The sequence below is a fragment of the Podarcis gaigeae genome (genome assembly GCF_964106915.1).
Source record: "Podarcis gaigeae genome assembly, chromosome: 16".
NCBI lineage: Eukaryota > Metazoa > Chordata > Lepidosauria > Squamata > Lacertidae > Podarcis > Podarcis gaigeae.
Window position 1 is genome coordinate 26,861,659 of NC_139693.1, and position 15,964 is coordinate 26,877,622.

Sequence of the window (15,964 nt, forward strand, 5' to 3'; positions counted from 1 at the left end):
AAAACAGGATCCTGAACTAGATGGGCCAATGTCGTGATCCGTCAGGGCTCTTCTTATGACCCCCTTCCCCATTGTGATGGCCTGGGATTAGGCTGAACCTGAGGAATCCCAGCCTGCACAGGATTCCCCGCCTCCAGAACCAGCTGAGCCAGTGCTCGGGCTTGAGCCTGAAGGGTCCTCACCTGTGCTGGATCCTCAGGTGCAGGCACCAGCTGAGTCTGCTCTGGCTCCTGAGGTGATGGAGGACCCATTGCCTGCAGGTGCTCCATTCTCAGCCCCGTCAGGAGAAGCTGAGGTTGCCTCTGGGTCTGGTAACCCTCCAGTCTCTCCTGAGCTGCAGAGGCTCAGGGCAGAGAGGCGGAGGGAGCTAAGTTCCCGCAGGAGGAGTGCTCACCTCCAGGCCAGGAGAGGCAAGTCACCTGTGGACCGGGGCCACCCTATGCCTCGGGGCAGATAAAAGCCAGCCAGCCCCAGTCCCAGGTTGCAGGAACAACATTGTTGGTAGCCTGTTCCTGCCTGCACCCTGTCCTGCTCTTCTGCCAGAGTTTCTGACCTCACCCGACTCCCTGCCTTGGACCCAGCTTCAGCTTTGACGGACAGCCTCCATACCCCACCCTCGACCTCGGACTGGACTTGGACCTCACCGCACGGTTAACCCTCAGGACCAGCACACCCGTTCTCTCCTAGTCAACTCTCTGAATGAGTGGTGTGTACACCTTGCAGTTATCACTGGCACCTGGCACCCCTCATGGCATGTACATGGGACTTAAAGCACCCCATGATGCCCAGCTTGCCGCTTCTGACCCTGCAGCTATTGGCTGGGTGTATTTTGTAGTCTGTTGCTACTGCGATATCATTCGCCTTCCCCCTTAAAAATGGAGTCAGTGGAAGAGAAGCAAGTGCAGACGGAATGAACTGAATAAGCATCCTTCTGCACCTTGGCAGCCTCCAGCAGTCTTTGGACTACAATTTCCATCAGCCCCAGCAGCGTCCTGCCACTGTACTGGCTGGGGGCCAATGCGAGTTGGTAGGTCCAAAGGAACTGGAGGCTGCCAGGGTTGGGTATGGCTGGCATACAGGAATATGGCAAGTGCAGGGGAGAAACCACCATTTTTTTAAAAAATGGTGTTTAAACAAATACAGTGGTACCTCGGGTTACATATGCTTCAGGTTACATACGCTTCAGGTTACACACTCCGCCAACCCATAAATATTATCTCGGGTTAAGAACTTTGCTTCAGGATGAGAACAGAAATTGTGCTCCGGCGGCGCAGCAGCAGCAGGAGGCCCCATTAGCTAAAGTGGTGCTTCAGGTTAAGAACAGTTTCAGGTTAAGAACGGACCTCCGGAATGACTTAAGTACTTAACCCGATGTACCACTGTACCAAAAAACCCCGAAACCATTAAGCACTTATCCAGCAATACATCTGATGGTGTTTGTTCTGTCCATTGCCTTTAGATGTAATCTTTTTTTAAAAAAGTATTTTTATTAGCAATTTCAATATAACAACTTATCAAAACATATCATATTCATTATTTTCCCCCTTTCCCCCCCAAACCATTCCTGCCCTCCCCCAGAGACCTCCCTCAGCTCCTCTCTCTGATTTCTCAACACATATTATTTTCTGCATACTGTAAAATTGTCTATATCCTTATATTCTCTTTCTACTATGTTAGTGTTATGGAAAAATCTAGATGTGAGGCTGCTCAGTCACCCAGCTTGTCGGGCAGAGCCCACGGGTCCCTGCAGAATAAAGGAGTCCAGCCACCAACCAGAGGAAATTGCTGAAGATCCGAGTTTATCGCGCAACAGGTTCAAAAGGAGATTGAACCCAGAGGGTGGGGTGACAAGGACTTTTAAAACTTTCCCACCATATCCCAGAATACAGTTCGTACAGCATCATTGATACATCATTGCTACATCACTGACATGTCACAAAAGGGGAGGGTTACACAAGATTAGCATAGACTGATGTGTCAGGGCAACACACAAGTATAAGATTAGCATAGACAAATATGTCTTAAGTACCCACCACCCAAAACTTCCTTTGCATGTCTGGAGCCTAAGGCAAGTCAAGTGATGAAATTTGGCTTCCCTTGGCTAACAATGAGCCCAGCCATTGTCAACTCTGCGAACTTCCTGGAGTCCTTTTTCAAGGGGAAAATAGCTTTGGAATGGAGGAAACTGGCAAAGGAGTTGATTTTATATTATTTTTATAGCTAGGTAACTTCCCTGAGCTGTCAAGTTGAAAGGGTACATTCAGGTACAATATTTGTAGCATTTAACAACCTGTGACTTCCGTAACAGTTAGCAATCAATAAATTTGTGTATGTTTATTCAAAACCTGCCAAAGAGTCCAATTCATTTTCTTGTTTTTTTTTGTTTAAGTAATTTGTAAAAAGTTCCCATTCTTCTTTAAAGTCATTGTTGTCCTTATCTCACAGATTGAATGTCAATTTGGCCAGTTCTGCATAGTTCATCAATTTCTCTTGCCACTGTTCTTTTGTCGGGGTTTCCTCATTCTTCCGTCCTTGTACAATCAAGACTCTTAAGACATAATCTTACACAATCAGTGTTCAAACATATTACTTAACATAACCTCTCCACTGAGCGGTTGATATAACAAGGTCTTGATTTGGGTGATTAACACAGTTAAAGAAAGGGGTCCACGTTTCTTGGAAGGTATCTCTTTTCATTATGCCTTTAATTGCCCTTCTGTTGTCTGCTGAGATGCTCAGACAGTGCTGTATCCCATATATTATTTCCCCATACTTTTAGGGGTGTATTTCAGACTGGTTCTTCTGTGGTTGAGTTATCGCTAATTGTGCTGTGGTCAGTAAGAAGCCTACTAGTTCTCTGTGGTGCAAGGTGGAGCCCAAGTCTATGTCTAAAGATAGTGGTGCTGAGGCTGGATTTGGAGAAAGAAGCTGGCTTGTAATTGTGGATATTATGGAGATTACTTTCCACAGCTTTCCAACATAAAGGGGAATGGGAGGGATTAATCTTTGCCGGCTCAACTGGCATCCAGTGAAGAAGGCCTCCTGTAAGCAAGCAGAGATGGTTTAAAGGGGAGATGGTGATCCAGATACCCTCCTGTTATGTACTGAAGTTCTCACCCTGGGCCAGCAGGGGGATACTGTAGATAGTTTTCACTCAGGTCCACATATGCAAATAAGGGATTGAAAGTGACGTTCAGTGATTGGATAGTTACAGAAAGTGGTTACTGTTGCGTTGTAGTGGAGCTCTATATAAGCAGGCTGGCTGAACCCTTCAGTTCAGCTCTGTTCTGGCCTGTGAATAAACAAGAGCTGTTTGAAGAATCGCTGTGTCATCTGATATGTTCACCCACAACTTAACACCTCCCATTAGGGATCTTTGTTTTGGTGGCCTATTTCTGATTCCCATACAATTCGGGGGCCTCCAACAGCCCCAGCTTCCTGATCTAATAGATAGCTTTTTATTAGGGAAGCATCACTCTTCAGGTCATAAGCTGGCCTGTTGCACAAGCATTCAAACAAGCTAAGTGTGTGTAGTAGGCCCCTCTCCTGCATTCCAAATGAAGCACAAAATAATGAGTCTTTTAATTTACTTTGTATTTCCTCTTTGGAAATTGCTTTCCCTCTGGGAAGCAGGTCAAAAACAGTGTAAATTCCCATGGCTTCCCAGGCCTTGAATTGTTGATACTTGTCTGTGTGTCTGAAAGCTAGGTGATCCAGGATAGGGACCAATGGCGAAGGGTTGAGGCTAGTGTTTTACTCCACGTTCTCCCCACCAACAGTACTGATCTTGTCAATGGATTGTCTATTTTCCTTACCTGCTTTGAGGATAAACGTTGGCCTCTCATTGAAAACATGTGGAAGGGACAATCTCAAGTTGGACCCAACGGTCCTCTGTTCTTCCCCTGACCAACAGAATCAAAGATTTGATTTGTAGAGCAGCATAATATACTGTAACATTAAGTTAGGCATTCAGGCATGCTTGTTACTGGTGCAGATCACCAAAATGTTTGTGAGGGGCAGAGAGGGGAGTTTTATGTAGCTAATGGACTCCCATGCCCTCCAACGTTTCTCTGATGAAAATAGGGACATCCCATTCCACAATGATAATTTTACTATTTATACCCAACACATCTTACTGGGTTGTCCCAGCCGCTCTGGGCAGCTTCCAACATATACAATATAAACATAATAAAACATTAAACGTTTTTAAAAAAACTTCTCCTTACAGGATTGCCTTCAGATGGCTCGGGGGTTGGATAACTCCATACCCTCCAACATTTCTCCTTTTTTAAAATAGATTTTTAATTAGTTTTTAACATACCATTTTCAACTAATTAAACATACTTTTACATCTTATACAATTTTTTGGACTTCCATCAATCACGTCTGAAAACTTTCCAATCTATCCACTTAATATACATTTCTTACTTTCACTATTACCTTTAAATTTCCGAACTAAAATCTCTCTCCTTTCTCTATTTTGCAATATTTCATATATTTCTCCTTACAAAACTTCCTGTAGTCCTACTAACATATGGTGATTGGTTGATTACGGTTGCTCTTCAAATAATTGCCCTCCAACATTTCTCCAATGAAAATAGGGCATTCCTAACATACCCTCCAATATCTATCTAATGAAAAGAGGGACATCCTAAGGAAAAGCGGGACGTTCCAGGATCAAATCAGAAACTGGGACGGCATCTCTAAATCAGGGATGTCCCTGGAAAATAGAGAAACTTGGAGAGTCTGCCTCCTCTATCCAAGTTCCAAACCAGCTGTTGTCTGCATCCATAGCAGTGGCAAAGAGGCACCCCCCCCCGGGGGGGATGGCTTGGCAGCATACTGTCCATGCACAGCCTTCACTTCCTGTTCACTGACCAACTGCCTCTAACTGTCACCCCAGAGCTTCCAACTGCTCCTTGATTGGCTGTCTATCTCTCTTGGAGGGCAGAATCATAGCATCCTGGAAACATTCTTCCTACTCTCAGGCCTTGGGGGTCCTCCAGTTGCTTCCTGTGAGGTGACCGCAGATTGAGCCATCGGTGGCCAATTTAGCCAGCGAGACTCTGCAGGTTCCAAGTCTGTGAGCCTTAATCACGATTTTAAAACGAAGTGTCAACTTGAAAGATCAGCAGGTCAGTAAATCCTTCCACACCAAATGTTAGTTTTGTGGTAGGAGTGGAAAGCTTTGGTTTTGTGGATTTGTCCAGAGAGATAAAACAATCAATTTTAATCTGAGATAAAGGCAGGAATCTTATTGTCAGGAATGTGTTGGTACCGAGACCGTATTGTAATGCTGTTTGTTGCCAAATGGCCAGGAAAACCCAGTCCAGACTGCACTTGTATCTTTAACAGAAGCTTCTCAAAAAACAAAACAAAGCAGAAAAAACACCCCACATCTCATCTCCTTAGTTGCACCAATCTGCAGCTAAGGAGATATGAAGATAAACACTCTTATCCATTGATGTCTGCATGTCCAGCTGAGGCTCCAAGACTTTGGCCACCTCATGAGAAGAGAAAACTCCCTGGAAGAGACCCTGATGTTGGGGAAGATGGAGGGCACAAGGAGAAGGGGATGGCAGAGGACGGGATGGTTGGACAGTGTTCCCGAAGCTACCAGCATGAGTTTGACCAAACTGTGGGAGGCAGTGGAAGACAGAAGTGCCTGGCGGGCTCTGGTCCATGGGGTCACGAAGAGTCGGACATGACTAAACAACTAAACAACAACAGGGTTGCTAACTGTTTTCCTCTGACCATGCTCTTGTGCCTTTGGCAGCTGTACCATTAAGCCAGCAGAAGACATTCTGTCAGGCAAGGAGCTAGATTTAGTGGTGGGAGAAGCTTCACTGGCTTGATCCTTCCCTGCTCTGCAGCCTTTTAAAGGCACTGGAGCCCTGTCAAGAAAAAAAGTTGGCAACCCTTGTTCCAGTGGAAGAGTATTGGATGTAAACAAAAAAACCCAAACCCTCTGTCTTTTTGGGTGGTGTGGATGAACAAAATGAATGGGGCTGGCATTTTGAAGCAAAACATCAATCAGTGCCCCCTGCCCAGCCCAGCCCAGCCCCAAATCAAGGTGCCACAGTACCCAGGGTCAGTCCAGTTATTTTGCCATCTGAGAAATTTTTTTCCACAAAGGACCCTCCCACTCCCTGGCAGTAAAATTGCAATAATAAAAAATTCAGTTAATGCAATAATTATGCATTAAGTGACTGGTGATTTGCTTCCTGGCCCAAATCAGCTGTCTGTGGAGGCTTTCACACCTCCCTAAGGGTAGGGCCAGGATGTGGGTGGCGCTGTGGGTTAAACCACAGAGCCTAGGACTTGCTGATCAGAAGGTTGGCAGTTCGAATCCCCGCGATGGGATGAGCTCCCGTTGCTCGGTCCCTGCTCCTGCCAACCTAGCAGTTCAAAAGGACGTCAAAGTGCAAGTAGATAAATAGGCACCGCTCTGGCGGGAAGGTAAACGGCGTTTCCGTGCGCTGCTCTGGTTCGCCATAAGCAGCTTAGTCATGCTGGCCACATGACCCGGAAGCTGTACGCCAGCTCCCTCGGCCAATAAAGCGAGATGAGCGCCGCAACCCCAGAGTCGGTCACGACTGGACCTAATGGTCAGGGGTCCCTTTACCTTTAAGGGTAGGGCCAACTCTACCAACACACCATACATTTAAAACGAATCCCGGGAACTGTAGTTTGCAAAGTGTGCTGGGAAATGTAGTTCTCCGGGGAATTCCTTGAGGAAAGCTGGGCGCTTTAAACACAAGGTTCTTGTGCAGAGTGCATACCACAAGCAAAGACTTCTTCTCAAAGCACCATCGTGCGCATATTTACTCAGACGTAAGGGCGTGCTGAGAGGCACTTATTGCTCATGTGTTTGGGGTTACAGTCTTGGTGAAGTGGGGGGGATTTTTGTGCATTTGGCATTCTGTTGTTAATCCAGCTGCTTCCCTGTTCAGCTGCCAGCTCAAATGTACGCTGGCCAAGGTAAGCAGTCTTTGGTAAGAACATCCAAAAGAATGGGGAAAACTTTTTCCCAAAACTAGCAGGGAGGAGAAAAAGCCTGTGCAATAGTAGCTAGACACGTTTTCTTTCCAATTCATAAATCTGCACAACAAAGTCTCCTCCCTGGCAGGTGAGTCATTGAAGGATTTATTTCCGTAACTCTTTTTATTAAGAAAAACAACCACTGCAGTTCTCCTCACCCCTTTCAATTTCACACTTCAGACCTGGAAAGTGTCTCCTTTAAAACAGACATAATCTATTAGATACGTCACAACCATTTCAATTCATTTGCATGTGGGCTTCGTGTACAAGACCTGCTTAAAACACATCAAGGCTGTTGTTTTTCTCAGTTTGGATCGAAGCTGGTTTGGGGAGTAAATGCATCAACGCACAGAGTTTCTGAAGAAACAACAGATTTGGATTAGTGCGGATCATGCCCTGTTTACTCTGCTTCTCAAACCAGCAGTGAGAGAACGCTGGATGCAGAGTGGATGAGAGTGTGGACACAGCAGCAGCATGGGTTTTAGAATGGATTATTTCCTAGGAATTGTTTCAAAGCCCCCTGTAGAGCCACAGACCTTTGACTCTCCCCCCCCTCCTGCCATGTGTTGCATCTAAGATGTGGCTCCCATAATCCCTTGCAAGGGCCGCAGAGGATTCTGGGGCACAACTCTTGGGTCTTGCTTCCCATTTAAGACTTTTCATGCCCCCACAAATCATGGGAGCATTTGTGTATCTATCTTGCATATTCACCACCACACATTTTTGTGGTTTATTGGCAAACTTTATCCCTCTCCTATCTCAGACTTTTGAGAAGAATCAGTTTGGGGGTTTTGTCTGGAGTTCAAGGAACAGGGCAGGGCAAATTGGGGGTATCAAAAGTTTTTCCAAGTTGGTGAAGGACATGCTAAGTCAGGCAATTGGTCCATCTAGTTCAGCATTGTCTGCACTGATGGGCAGAATTTAGGGTTTCTGGTAGGGAGTCTCTCCTTGCTCTACCTGGAGAGGCCATTGGGGATTGAACCTGCGACCTTCTGAATGCCAAGCAGACGCTTAGCCATTGAGCTAAGGCCCTTGGCAATACTGAGCCACACAATTGGTCCATCTAACTCAGCGTTGTCTATGCTAACTGGCAGCCAGCATCTGTCCAGGGTCCAGGCAGGGAGTTTCCCCCCAGCCCTACCTGGAGATGTCAGGAGTTGACCTTGGCACCTTCTGCATGCCAAGCAGATGTTCTGACTCCTTCCCACTTTGTAAGTGTTGCACTCTGTGGCTCTCTCCTTAGAGGAATCAATTAACATGTCTTTTTCTTCTTTTTTCCTTCTTCCCTTGGGTGGTGCCAGGGTCTAGTCTCTCCTCCAGCTGGGAGCCATGAAGACTGACGACACGTCACAGCAGGAATGCCACACCTAACATCCTGGGGTGTCCCCGAAGCTCACAACCCTCCTTCTCCCCCTCTCCCAAATTCTGGGCGATTAGTGAGCACTTCTGCACCAGGGTCGGACCAGCCAGTCTGGAAGAACCGCTTAAGGCTGGGCTCTGGGTTCCTTGAGCAGGGCTGGAGTCAAACCCCTCCTTCTTCCACTGCCTCCTGCCAAACCACCTGCTCCAGGGCTACAAAAGCCTTAAGCACCTCTTGCTGCAGGATCCAGGAAGACAGGGCTTGCTCCTGGCAGCCTTTAGAGAGGAGAGAAGGAGCCACGCTTGGTGATCATGCCAGGACGGAGCCACGCCTGTTAGAAGGACTTCAGGCATCCCAAGGAGCGAGGGAGAGGGAGCAGAGATCTCGGTTACACATTAGACATCGTGGAAGCCCAGGGAGACCCACGCAAGCTTATCATTAACTTGGCAGCGCTGCCAGGCGATATAAAGCCGAGAGCAAGAGAAGGGCAAGAGGCACCCAAAGTGGCAGGATGGCAACCACACCGACAACCGCGGCCATGACCACGGCAGCCCCGGAGGAGGGGCTGGCCATCAACAACCCTGCAGACATCTCTGTCATTGTCCTTTACTTCTTGATAGTGCTGGCGGTGGGAATATGGGTAGGTCTCGTTGACTTTTCTCACGTGCGTTTTATTTGGTCATCCGACCTCTTGCTTAAGAGACCTCAGAGGAAGGAGAGCCCACAACCTCTTGAGTTTCTACTGTGTTTGCAATTATATGCCACCTTTTCCTCCAAGGAGCTCAAGAGGGTGTCCCACGGCTCTCCCCCTCCTCATTTTGTCCTCACAACAACCCTGTGAGGGAGGTTAGGCCAAGAGGCAGTGTCCGGCCCTCAAAGTCGGCTTCGTGGCTGAGTGGGGATTCGAACCCTGGTCTCCCAGGTCCTAGTCTGACACTCTAACCACAACGCCACACAGGTGTAGTGCCACCAGCATCGTTGCTGGACACCAGGAATCTCTGGGGCAGAAAGTAGAAGGTGGCAAGAAATTGCTTTTTTGTTTGGTTTTTTGGAGGGGTGGATTTGACCTGTAAAATTAAAGGTGCTTCAAGGTTGCCACCTTGCATTCCTGGCAGGTGCTTCCGGGTGGGTGCTTATTATGGAGTGGGTCTACATCATGGGTAGGCAAACTAAGGTCCAGGGGCCGGATGTGGCCAAATTGCCTTCTCAATCCGGCCCACAGATGGTCCGGGAATCAGTGTTTTTACATGAGTAGAATGTGTCCTTTTATTTAAAATGCATCTCTGGGTTATTTGTGGGGCCTGCCCGGTGTTTTTACATAAATAGAATGTGTGCTTTTATCTAAAGTGCTTTTATTTTAAATTTGTGGGGCATAGGAATTTGTTCATTTCCCCCCAAAATATAGTCTGGCCCCTTACAAGGTCTGAGGGACAGTGGACTGGCCCCCCTGCTGAAAAGGTTTGCTGACCCCTGGTCTACATCGACCTCAGAATACCAGCCTGTGTTTCACATCCCTTTAAACCAGATTTTCCTTTTCTGGAGCAAACCTGATAAGTTTAAAAAACGCAAGCCTCTGCTTTGTCACCAAGGTGGGTGTGTATGAAATCTCCTCTGCCTGCTTGTAGGGTTAACTCCTTCCTCGCAGGGCAAGAGGTCAGGGTTGCCCGAGGCGGGGATGAAGGAAATGGAGTCACCAGAAAGTGGCTCAGGGCCCAAATGTCTGAGAGAGGCCTCAGGAAAGAGCAGGGAGGGTGAGATGGGAGGCTGAGGACAGCGATAGGAACAGATGCAGCAAGGGAGGCTGGTCAGAAGCGGCAATGCCAGCTGCTGGAAACCACAGGAGAGGAGAGGGCTCCTATTCTCAGGCCCTGCTTTTGGGCTTTCCAGAGACACTTGTTTATTGCATTTAAATCCCACCTTCTTCTCCAAGGAGCAGTAGGTGGCAGGTATGATTCTTCCCCCATTCAATTCCCTGGTTGGCAGGTTAGACTGAGAGGCTGCGACCGGCCCCCAAGGTCACACTGAGTGAGCCTTGGGAAGATTTGAACTCTGGTTTCCCAGCTCCTAGTCTGACGCTCTAACCACTACACCACACTGCCTCTCACATTAGCATCTGCCCCAGCAGCCTTTTCTTCTTCCCAGATGGGGCACTGCCCCACTAGCCTCCTCCTGTCCTTAGCCAGCCCCCCCCCCAAACTGCCTGCCTCCTTCCTTACACCCAGGCTACAGCCTGTCAGTTTCCTCCTCTTCCTCAGTTTCAGAGTTGCCCCTTGTAGAGGAGGGAGGAGGGGGAATCCTAGCATTGTAGAGTTGGAAGGGACCCCGAGGGTCATCTAGTCTAACCCCCTGCAATGCAGGAATCCCCACACGCAGTCCGCCACCCAGTTTGAAACCATACTGGACTTGGCTTGGCTTTGCAAATGTGCTAGCAGTTTTATTGCTGCACCCTTCAGCTTAGGAAGAGAATGGGGCAAGACAAGAAGGAGCTGGTTTTGCTTCTGCTGCCAGTCTCCTGTGCCCTAGCAGTCCAAAGGGATACACCAGCCGCCACTCAATAGAGCAATGTTGTTTGGAGGTGATGGAAGAGAGCAGCCTGGCCTGGCCAGAGCTCCCGGGAAGGCTGTGGGTGTGCAGCGTTTTTAAACTTTCTGACCATTTGGAATCTGCACCCGAGGGAGAAGCAGCAAGTGTGATCTGTCCTAAGGTCCCCTGATACCTTTGCTGCCCTCCAGAGACTGCAGCATGCAGCGGTAGCTCCCTGGCAGTGCCTGCGCTTGGGCATGGGCAGCTCAGCTGAACCCATTCAAAGTTTTCCCTAGCCAGGGCAAATGGAAGCATGTCTGCAACCTTGGTTTGAGTGCATCAGGGTGGCTGAGAGGTCTCATAGCCAGGGTGGGGGAAAAGGTGGCTAGATTAGGTTTTTTTATGGCAGCAGAAAGAGCGACAAGAAGGGGAATAGCTCAATTTTTGCCACAAAGGGTGCTTCTGACTCCTTATTGCAGGCTCCTTAACCCCAATGCTTGCAGCTATTTTAGCAGAGATACAACAGGCACTCTGCACATGTTCAGCGGCGACACTCACCTTGATTCCTTATTCACGGCATGTGTGGATGACAAATGGAAGTTAGCGCCACAGGCTTAAACAGAACAGATGTATAACTTTGCAATCAATTAATGTATTTGAATAGCCGCTCCCTCTCCCCAGAGAGCTGTACTTCAGGGAGAACGATGAGCAGAGAGTTGACATCACCTTCCCAAACTAAAATTATCAGGATTCTTTGTTGGTGGTATTAAAGTGATACTCATTTATAATGTTGATGAATGGTGTATAGCAAGCTTTCAAGGACTGGGCAAATTCCCTTTTTTTGCAGGGGATGGGAGGACCAGTTCCTGACTGTTATATGCAGTGAAGGGCCATTATTTCCCTGAGGACTTTCCTCCTTTTATCCTCACAAAAACCTGTGAAGTAGGTTTGGCTGAGAGGCAGTTCCTGGCCCAAGGCCACACTCAGGGAGCTTCATGCCCAAGAGAGGATTCGAACCCCGTTCTCTCCCTGGTCTTAATGCAGCACTTTAACTGCACTGCCTCTCAAAGTAGGGTTGCCAATGCTTTTCCTGCCTCTGCTCTTGTGCCTGGCAGAACGTTTTATCATTTTTCTCCTTGCCCGATGCACAGAAAACCTTCCATTCTTATGATTTGCAAATTAATAATAGTATCACACCCTTGCACTGAAAAATTCCCAGAGCAGCTGTGCACCAGGTGATGCCTTTCCTGGGCTGTAGAGAAATGAAAAGAGCTTCACCTGTGAAACATTTGCCTGATGGGCAACCCTTATAAAGTTTCAGAAGCAGAACCAGTGGAAGGAGGTGCAGGAGCCAAGTTGACTTGATGACTGGTTCCCCAGGACCTGGGTGGGGCACGTCAGGGTGTCTGATTCTGGCAGTGTGTGGCAACGGCTTCCAGGGTCCTTGTGCTTTCTGAACTCTTTCAGAGCTGTGCAGAAGTCCAGAAGAGCCTCGAAGAGCCCAGGACTCCCCTCTCTGAAGCAACCTTCTCTAGTCTGGAGTACCTTCAGATGTTTTGGACTACAATTCCCATCAGCCTTAGCATCCCATGGCTATCCAGGAGTTGTTTTTCAAAGCATCTGGGCAAGCCTGCTCTTAAGGAAGACGGGCAGGTGTCAGGAGGGATGGGCTAAAAACCCGAGGAGGGTTTTGAATACGAAACCACTGAGAAAACTGCAAGGCAAGACTGTGCTTGCTGGCTTGATTTTGTCTGAGGTCAAAGAGAGTCCCATTGTACCAGGAAGCCAGGGTGCCTGTTCCCTTGCCCTGCCTGCCCCCTGCCTGGTTATGCAGATGCCAGTGTGAGAGTAGGCTTCTTGCATTCCAAAGCAGGAACGGGCAGAACATGCGGGTCAAGTTATATATATATATATCACCAGGAAATACGCAGCAGCAAGGATAATTATTGCTAAGAATTGGAAGACTCAAGATCTACCCACACTGGAAGAATGGCAGATGCAGTTGATAGACTATATGCAACTGGCAGAGATGACCGGCAGAATCCGAGACCTGGGAGAAGAAAGGATGGAAGAAGATTGGAAGAAATTTAAAACCTATTTACAAAAATATTGTAATTTGATTGAATGTTAAGAAGGATGCTTGATCATAAATAATTGGCCACCACTAAACTAGATTGAAATTAGATGATAAGTGAGATTAAGGAAAAGACAAATCCTTCGGGAGAACTATTTGATTATATTTAAATGAGTGGATATAAGACTGAAAACAAGATGATAATTTGCCTGGAAAAACTTTTTAACAATGTAAGTGGGAGCGGGAGACGAGAGGAAGTCCAAATGAGTTATGGAATTTTGTGTATGACATAAGCATTGTTGTTTGTTATTTATGCTTTTTTCTTATAAAAACCTTTAATAAATATCTATATATATATAAAAAAAGGAAATACGGAGTGCTAGAAAATCCCATTGCTCTTGCAAGGGGAATGGCTTGCCTTTTCTCTCCCAGAAACCATGAGGTCTAGGGGCATGCTTGCTCTTTTTAAAATGAAGAGAAAGCGAGGCTCTCCACAGGAGGTAGCCGTTTCTGAGGTGGAAAGCCACATTTCACAACTCGGATCCAGCTGTTGCACAGGCTAGTGATTTATTTGGGTGTGTACTGCGTTGTGTTTGCTGGTTTCTAGGACGCGTATGGTGCTGTGGTCTAAACCACTGAGCCTCTTGGGCTTGCTGATCAGAAGGTCGGCGGTTCAAATCCCCATGATGGGGTGAGTTTCTGTGCTCTCTAGCTTTTGTCACTGTGTTCCGTTGTGCCAGAAGTGGTTTAGTCCTGCTGGCCACAGGACCCGGAAAACTGTCGGTGGACAAACGCCAGCTCCCTCAGCCTGAAAGTGAGAGGAGCGTAACAACCCCATAGTTGCCTTTGACTGGACTTAACCATCCAGGGATCCTTTACCTTTTTACCTTGCTGGTTTCTGTGGACACACAACGGCCATGCCACAATTGTATGAGGAGCAGGAGCAGCAAAAACAGTCTTTCTGCTTGGTTGCTTTCTCTTTCCGGGAGGTGAACACCGATTCTCGTCTCCCATTTGCAGGGCAGAATGAGAGATGGGCTCAAGGCATGCTACGGGTCTGCCCAGGTGGGGCAGGGCACCCTATGCCCAAGAGCCACAGTGAACACCAGGCTAGGTAGACCAGTTGCTCAGAATCTGTTTAAGGCATTTTCCTATGTGCATGGGCAAATGCCAACAGTCCCCCGAGGAATTTTGTGAAGATGTAGGTGCATAAACACACACACACACACACGTTTGTAACAAATATTATTTATTGAATTATTGCTAGAATGTATGCCCTGTCCTTCCAGGGCACCAAAAAGACACACTATTTAAAAGCAAAAACAGTCTGAAACACTGAAAGCATTCTAAAAACAATTACAATTAAGAACATCTCAAAGCAGTTTCAGTTCAAATGGAACATACTTTGTTCTCCACTTTGGGGGCACGAAGCCATGACCATCATTTATGCCGGTGTTTCCCAAACTTGGGTCTTCAGCTGTTTTTGGACTACAATTCCCATCATCCCTGACCACTGGTCCTGCTAGCTAGGGATGATGGGAGTTGTAGTCCAAAAACAGCTGGGAAGTTTGGGAAACCTCCTGGTTTAGGTGATCGTCAATGTTCCTTGGCGGATCTCTGAGTTTTTAGACATTTCAAGGCCATCCAACAAACACATCTCTGCTCCGTAGGAAGTGCCATAATGTAGATTAAATGACATTTTTTATTTTAAAAATGATGCAAGACATGGCCTTCCCGGAGTAGCCCCTTCCCTGCCCATATGACTAGGCATTGTAAGGGGTTAGGCTAGATGACCCATGGGCCCCTTCCAACGCTTCAATTCTATGACTATGCCATGCCCTATAGTTCATGGTGGGTGTAAACAGAGAGACTGCCATGCCAGCCTCTGCCAGCCTGGTGGTGCCCTCCAGATTCTTTGGACCACAACTCTCTCCAGTCCCAGCCAACATGGGGAAACAGCGCTGGGTCTGAGCACACCTATGTTGGCTGATGGCAGCTTTAGTCCAAAGCACTTGGAGGGAGCCCCGCCAGGCCCTGGTGATGACTGCCCAGCCAGCGGCAGTTCTGTATGACACTTGGGTTGGGCAGCAGTGGAGGGTGGTGCCAGGAGGCACTGCCAGTCTGGACAAGCCTCAGGTGGCACATTGCTCACGGACGACGTTCTCATTCATTTACCCCCATCATGGTTTCATTGGGAAAGGCTTGGCGAAAGGCCAAGTCTGTGTTACTGAAACAATGGTGAGCCTTGATAATAATAATAATAATAATAATAATAATAACAATTTATTATTTGTACCCCGCCCATCTGGCTGGGTTTCCCCAGCCACTCTGGGCGGCTTCCAACAGAGATGAAAAATACACTAAAATGTCACATATTAAAAACTTCCCTGAACAGGGCTGCCTTCAGATGTCTTCTGAATGTCAGGTAGTTGTTTATCGCTTTGACATCTGATGGGAGGGCGTTCCACAGGGCGGGCGCCACTACCGAGAAGGCCCTCTGCCTGGTTCCCTGTAACTTGGCCTCTCGCAGTGAGGGAACCGCCAGAAGGCCCTCGGAGCTGGACCTCAGTGTCCGGGCAGAACGATGCGCCTAATAAATCTGTGCCACAAATGAACATGAATATAATCGCTGTCAAGTTGCCTGCAGTGCTTCTGGGATGGTGCTGCATAAACAGCAGCTCGGGGATGCCAGTTTGTTTGTTTGGTGAAGCATCAGAGGGATAACTGAATGCCAGGCTTTCTCCTTCTGGATCTGACTCCATTCCGAATCCTGCTCCCAACATTTCTGTTCCATTGTTCATGGGAGCAGTGTTTTTTTATGGGGTGCGGGTACGCAGGAGTACGCATACCCCTAAACATTTTGTGAATCTTTATACTTTTCTTCATGTACACTGGTACCTTGGGTTAAGAACTTAATTTGTTCTGGAGGTCCATTGTTAACCTGAAACTGTTCTTAACCTGAAGCA

At 47.6% G+C, this 15,964-nt stretch overlaps 1 protein-coding gene and 1 long non-coding RNA gene across 2 annotated transcripts in view; one reads left to right on the forward strand and one right to left on the reverse strand.

Moving 5' to 3' along the window:
• Nucleotides 1–1,467: 1,467 nt before the first annotated feature.
• On the reverse strand, nucleotides 1,468–4,878 carry LOC310834282. The gene is made up of 3 exons (XR_014559131.1): nucleotides 4,441–4,878; nucleotides 3,816–4,283; nucleotides 1,468–3,292 (listed from the first exon to the last, which is right to left on the reverse strand). It is a non-coding gene; the product is annotated as an uncharacterized lncRNA (long non-coding RNA).
• Nucleotides 4,879–4,987: 109 nt separating this feature from the next.
• LOC310833994 (sodium/glucose cotransporter 1-like) overlaps nucleotides 4,988–15,964 on the forward strand; it is a 38,198-nt gene continuing 27,221 nt past the window's right edge. The window contains exons 1-2 of the mRNA XM_083717256.1: nucleotides 4,988–5,135; nucleotides 8,343–9,041. Coding sequence (XP_083573382.1) covers nucleotides 8,913–9,041 — 129 coding nt within the window. The 5' untranslated portion in view covers nucleotides 4,988–5,135; nucleotides 8,343–8,912. The remainder of the gene's footprint in view (nucleotides 5,136–8,342; nucleotides 9,042–15,964) is intronic.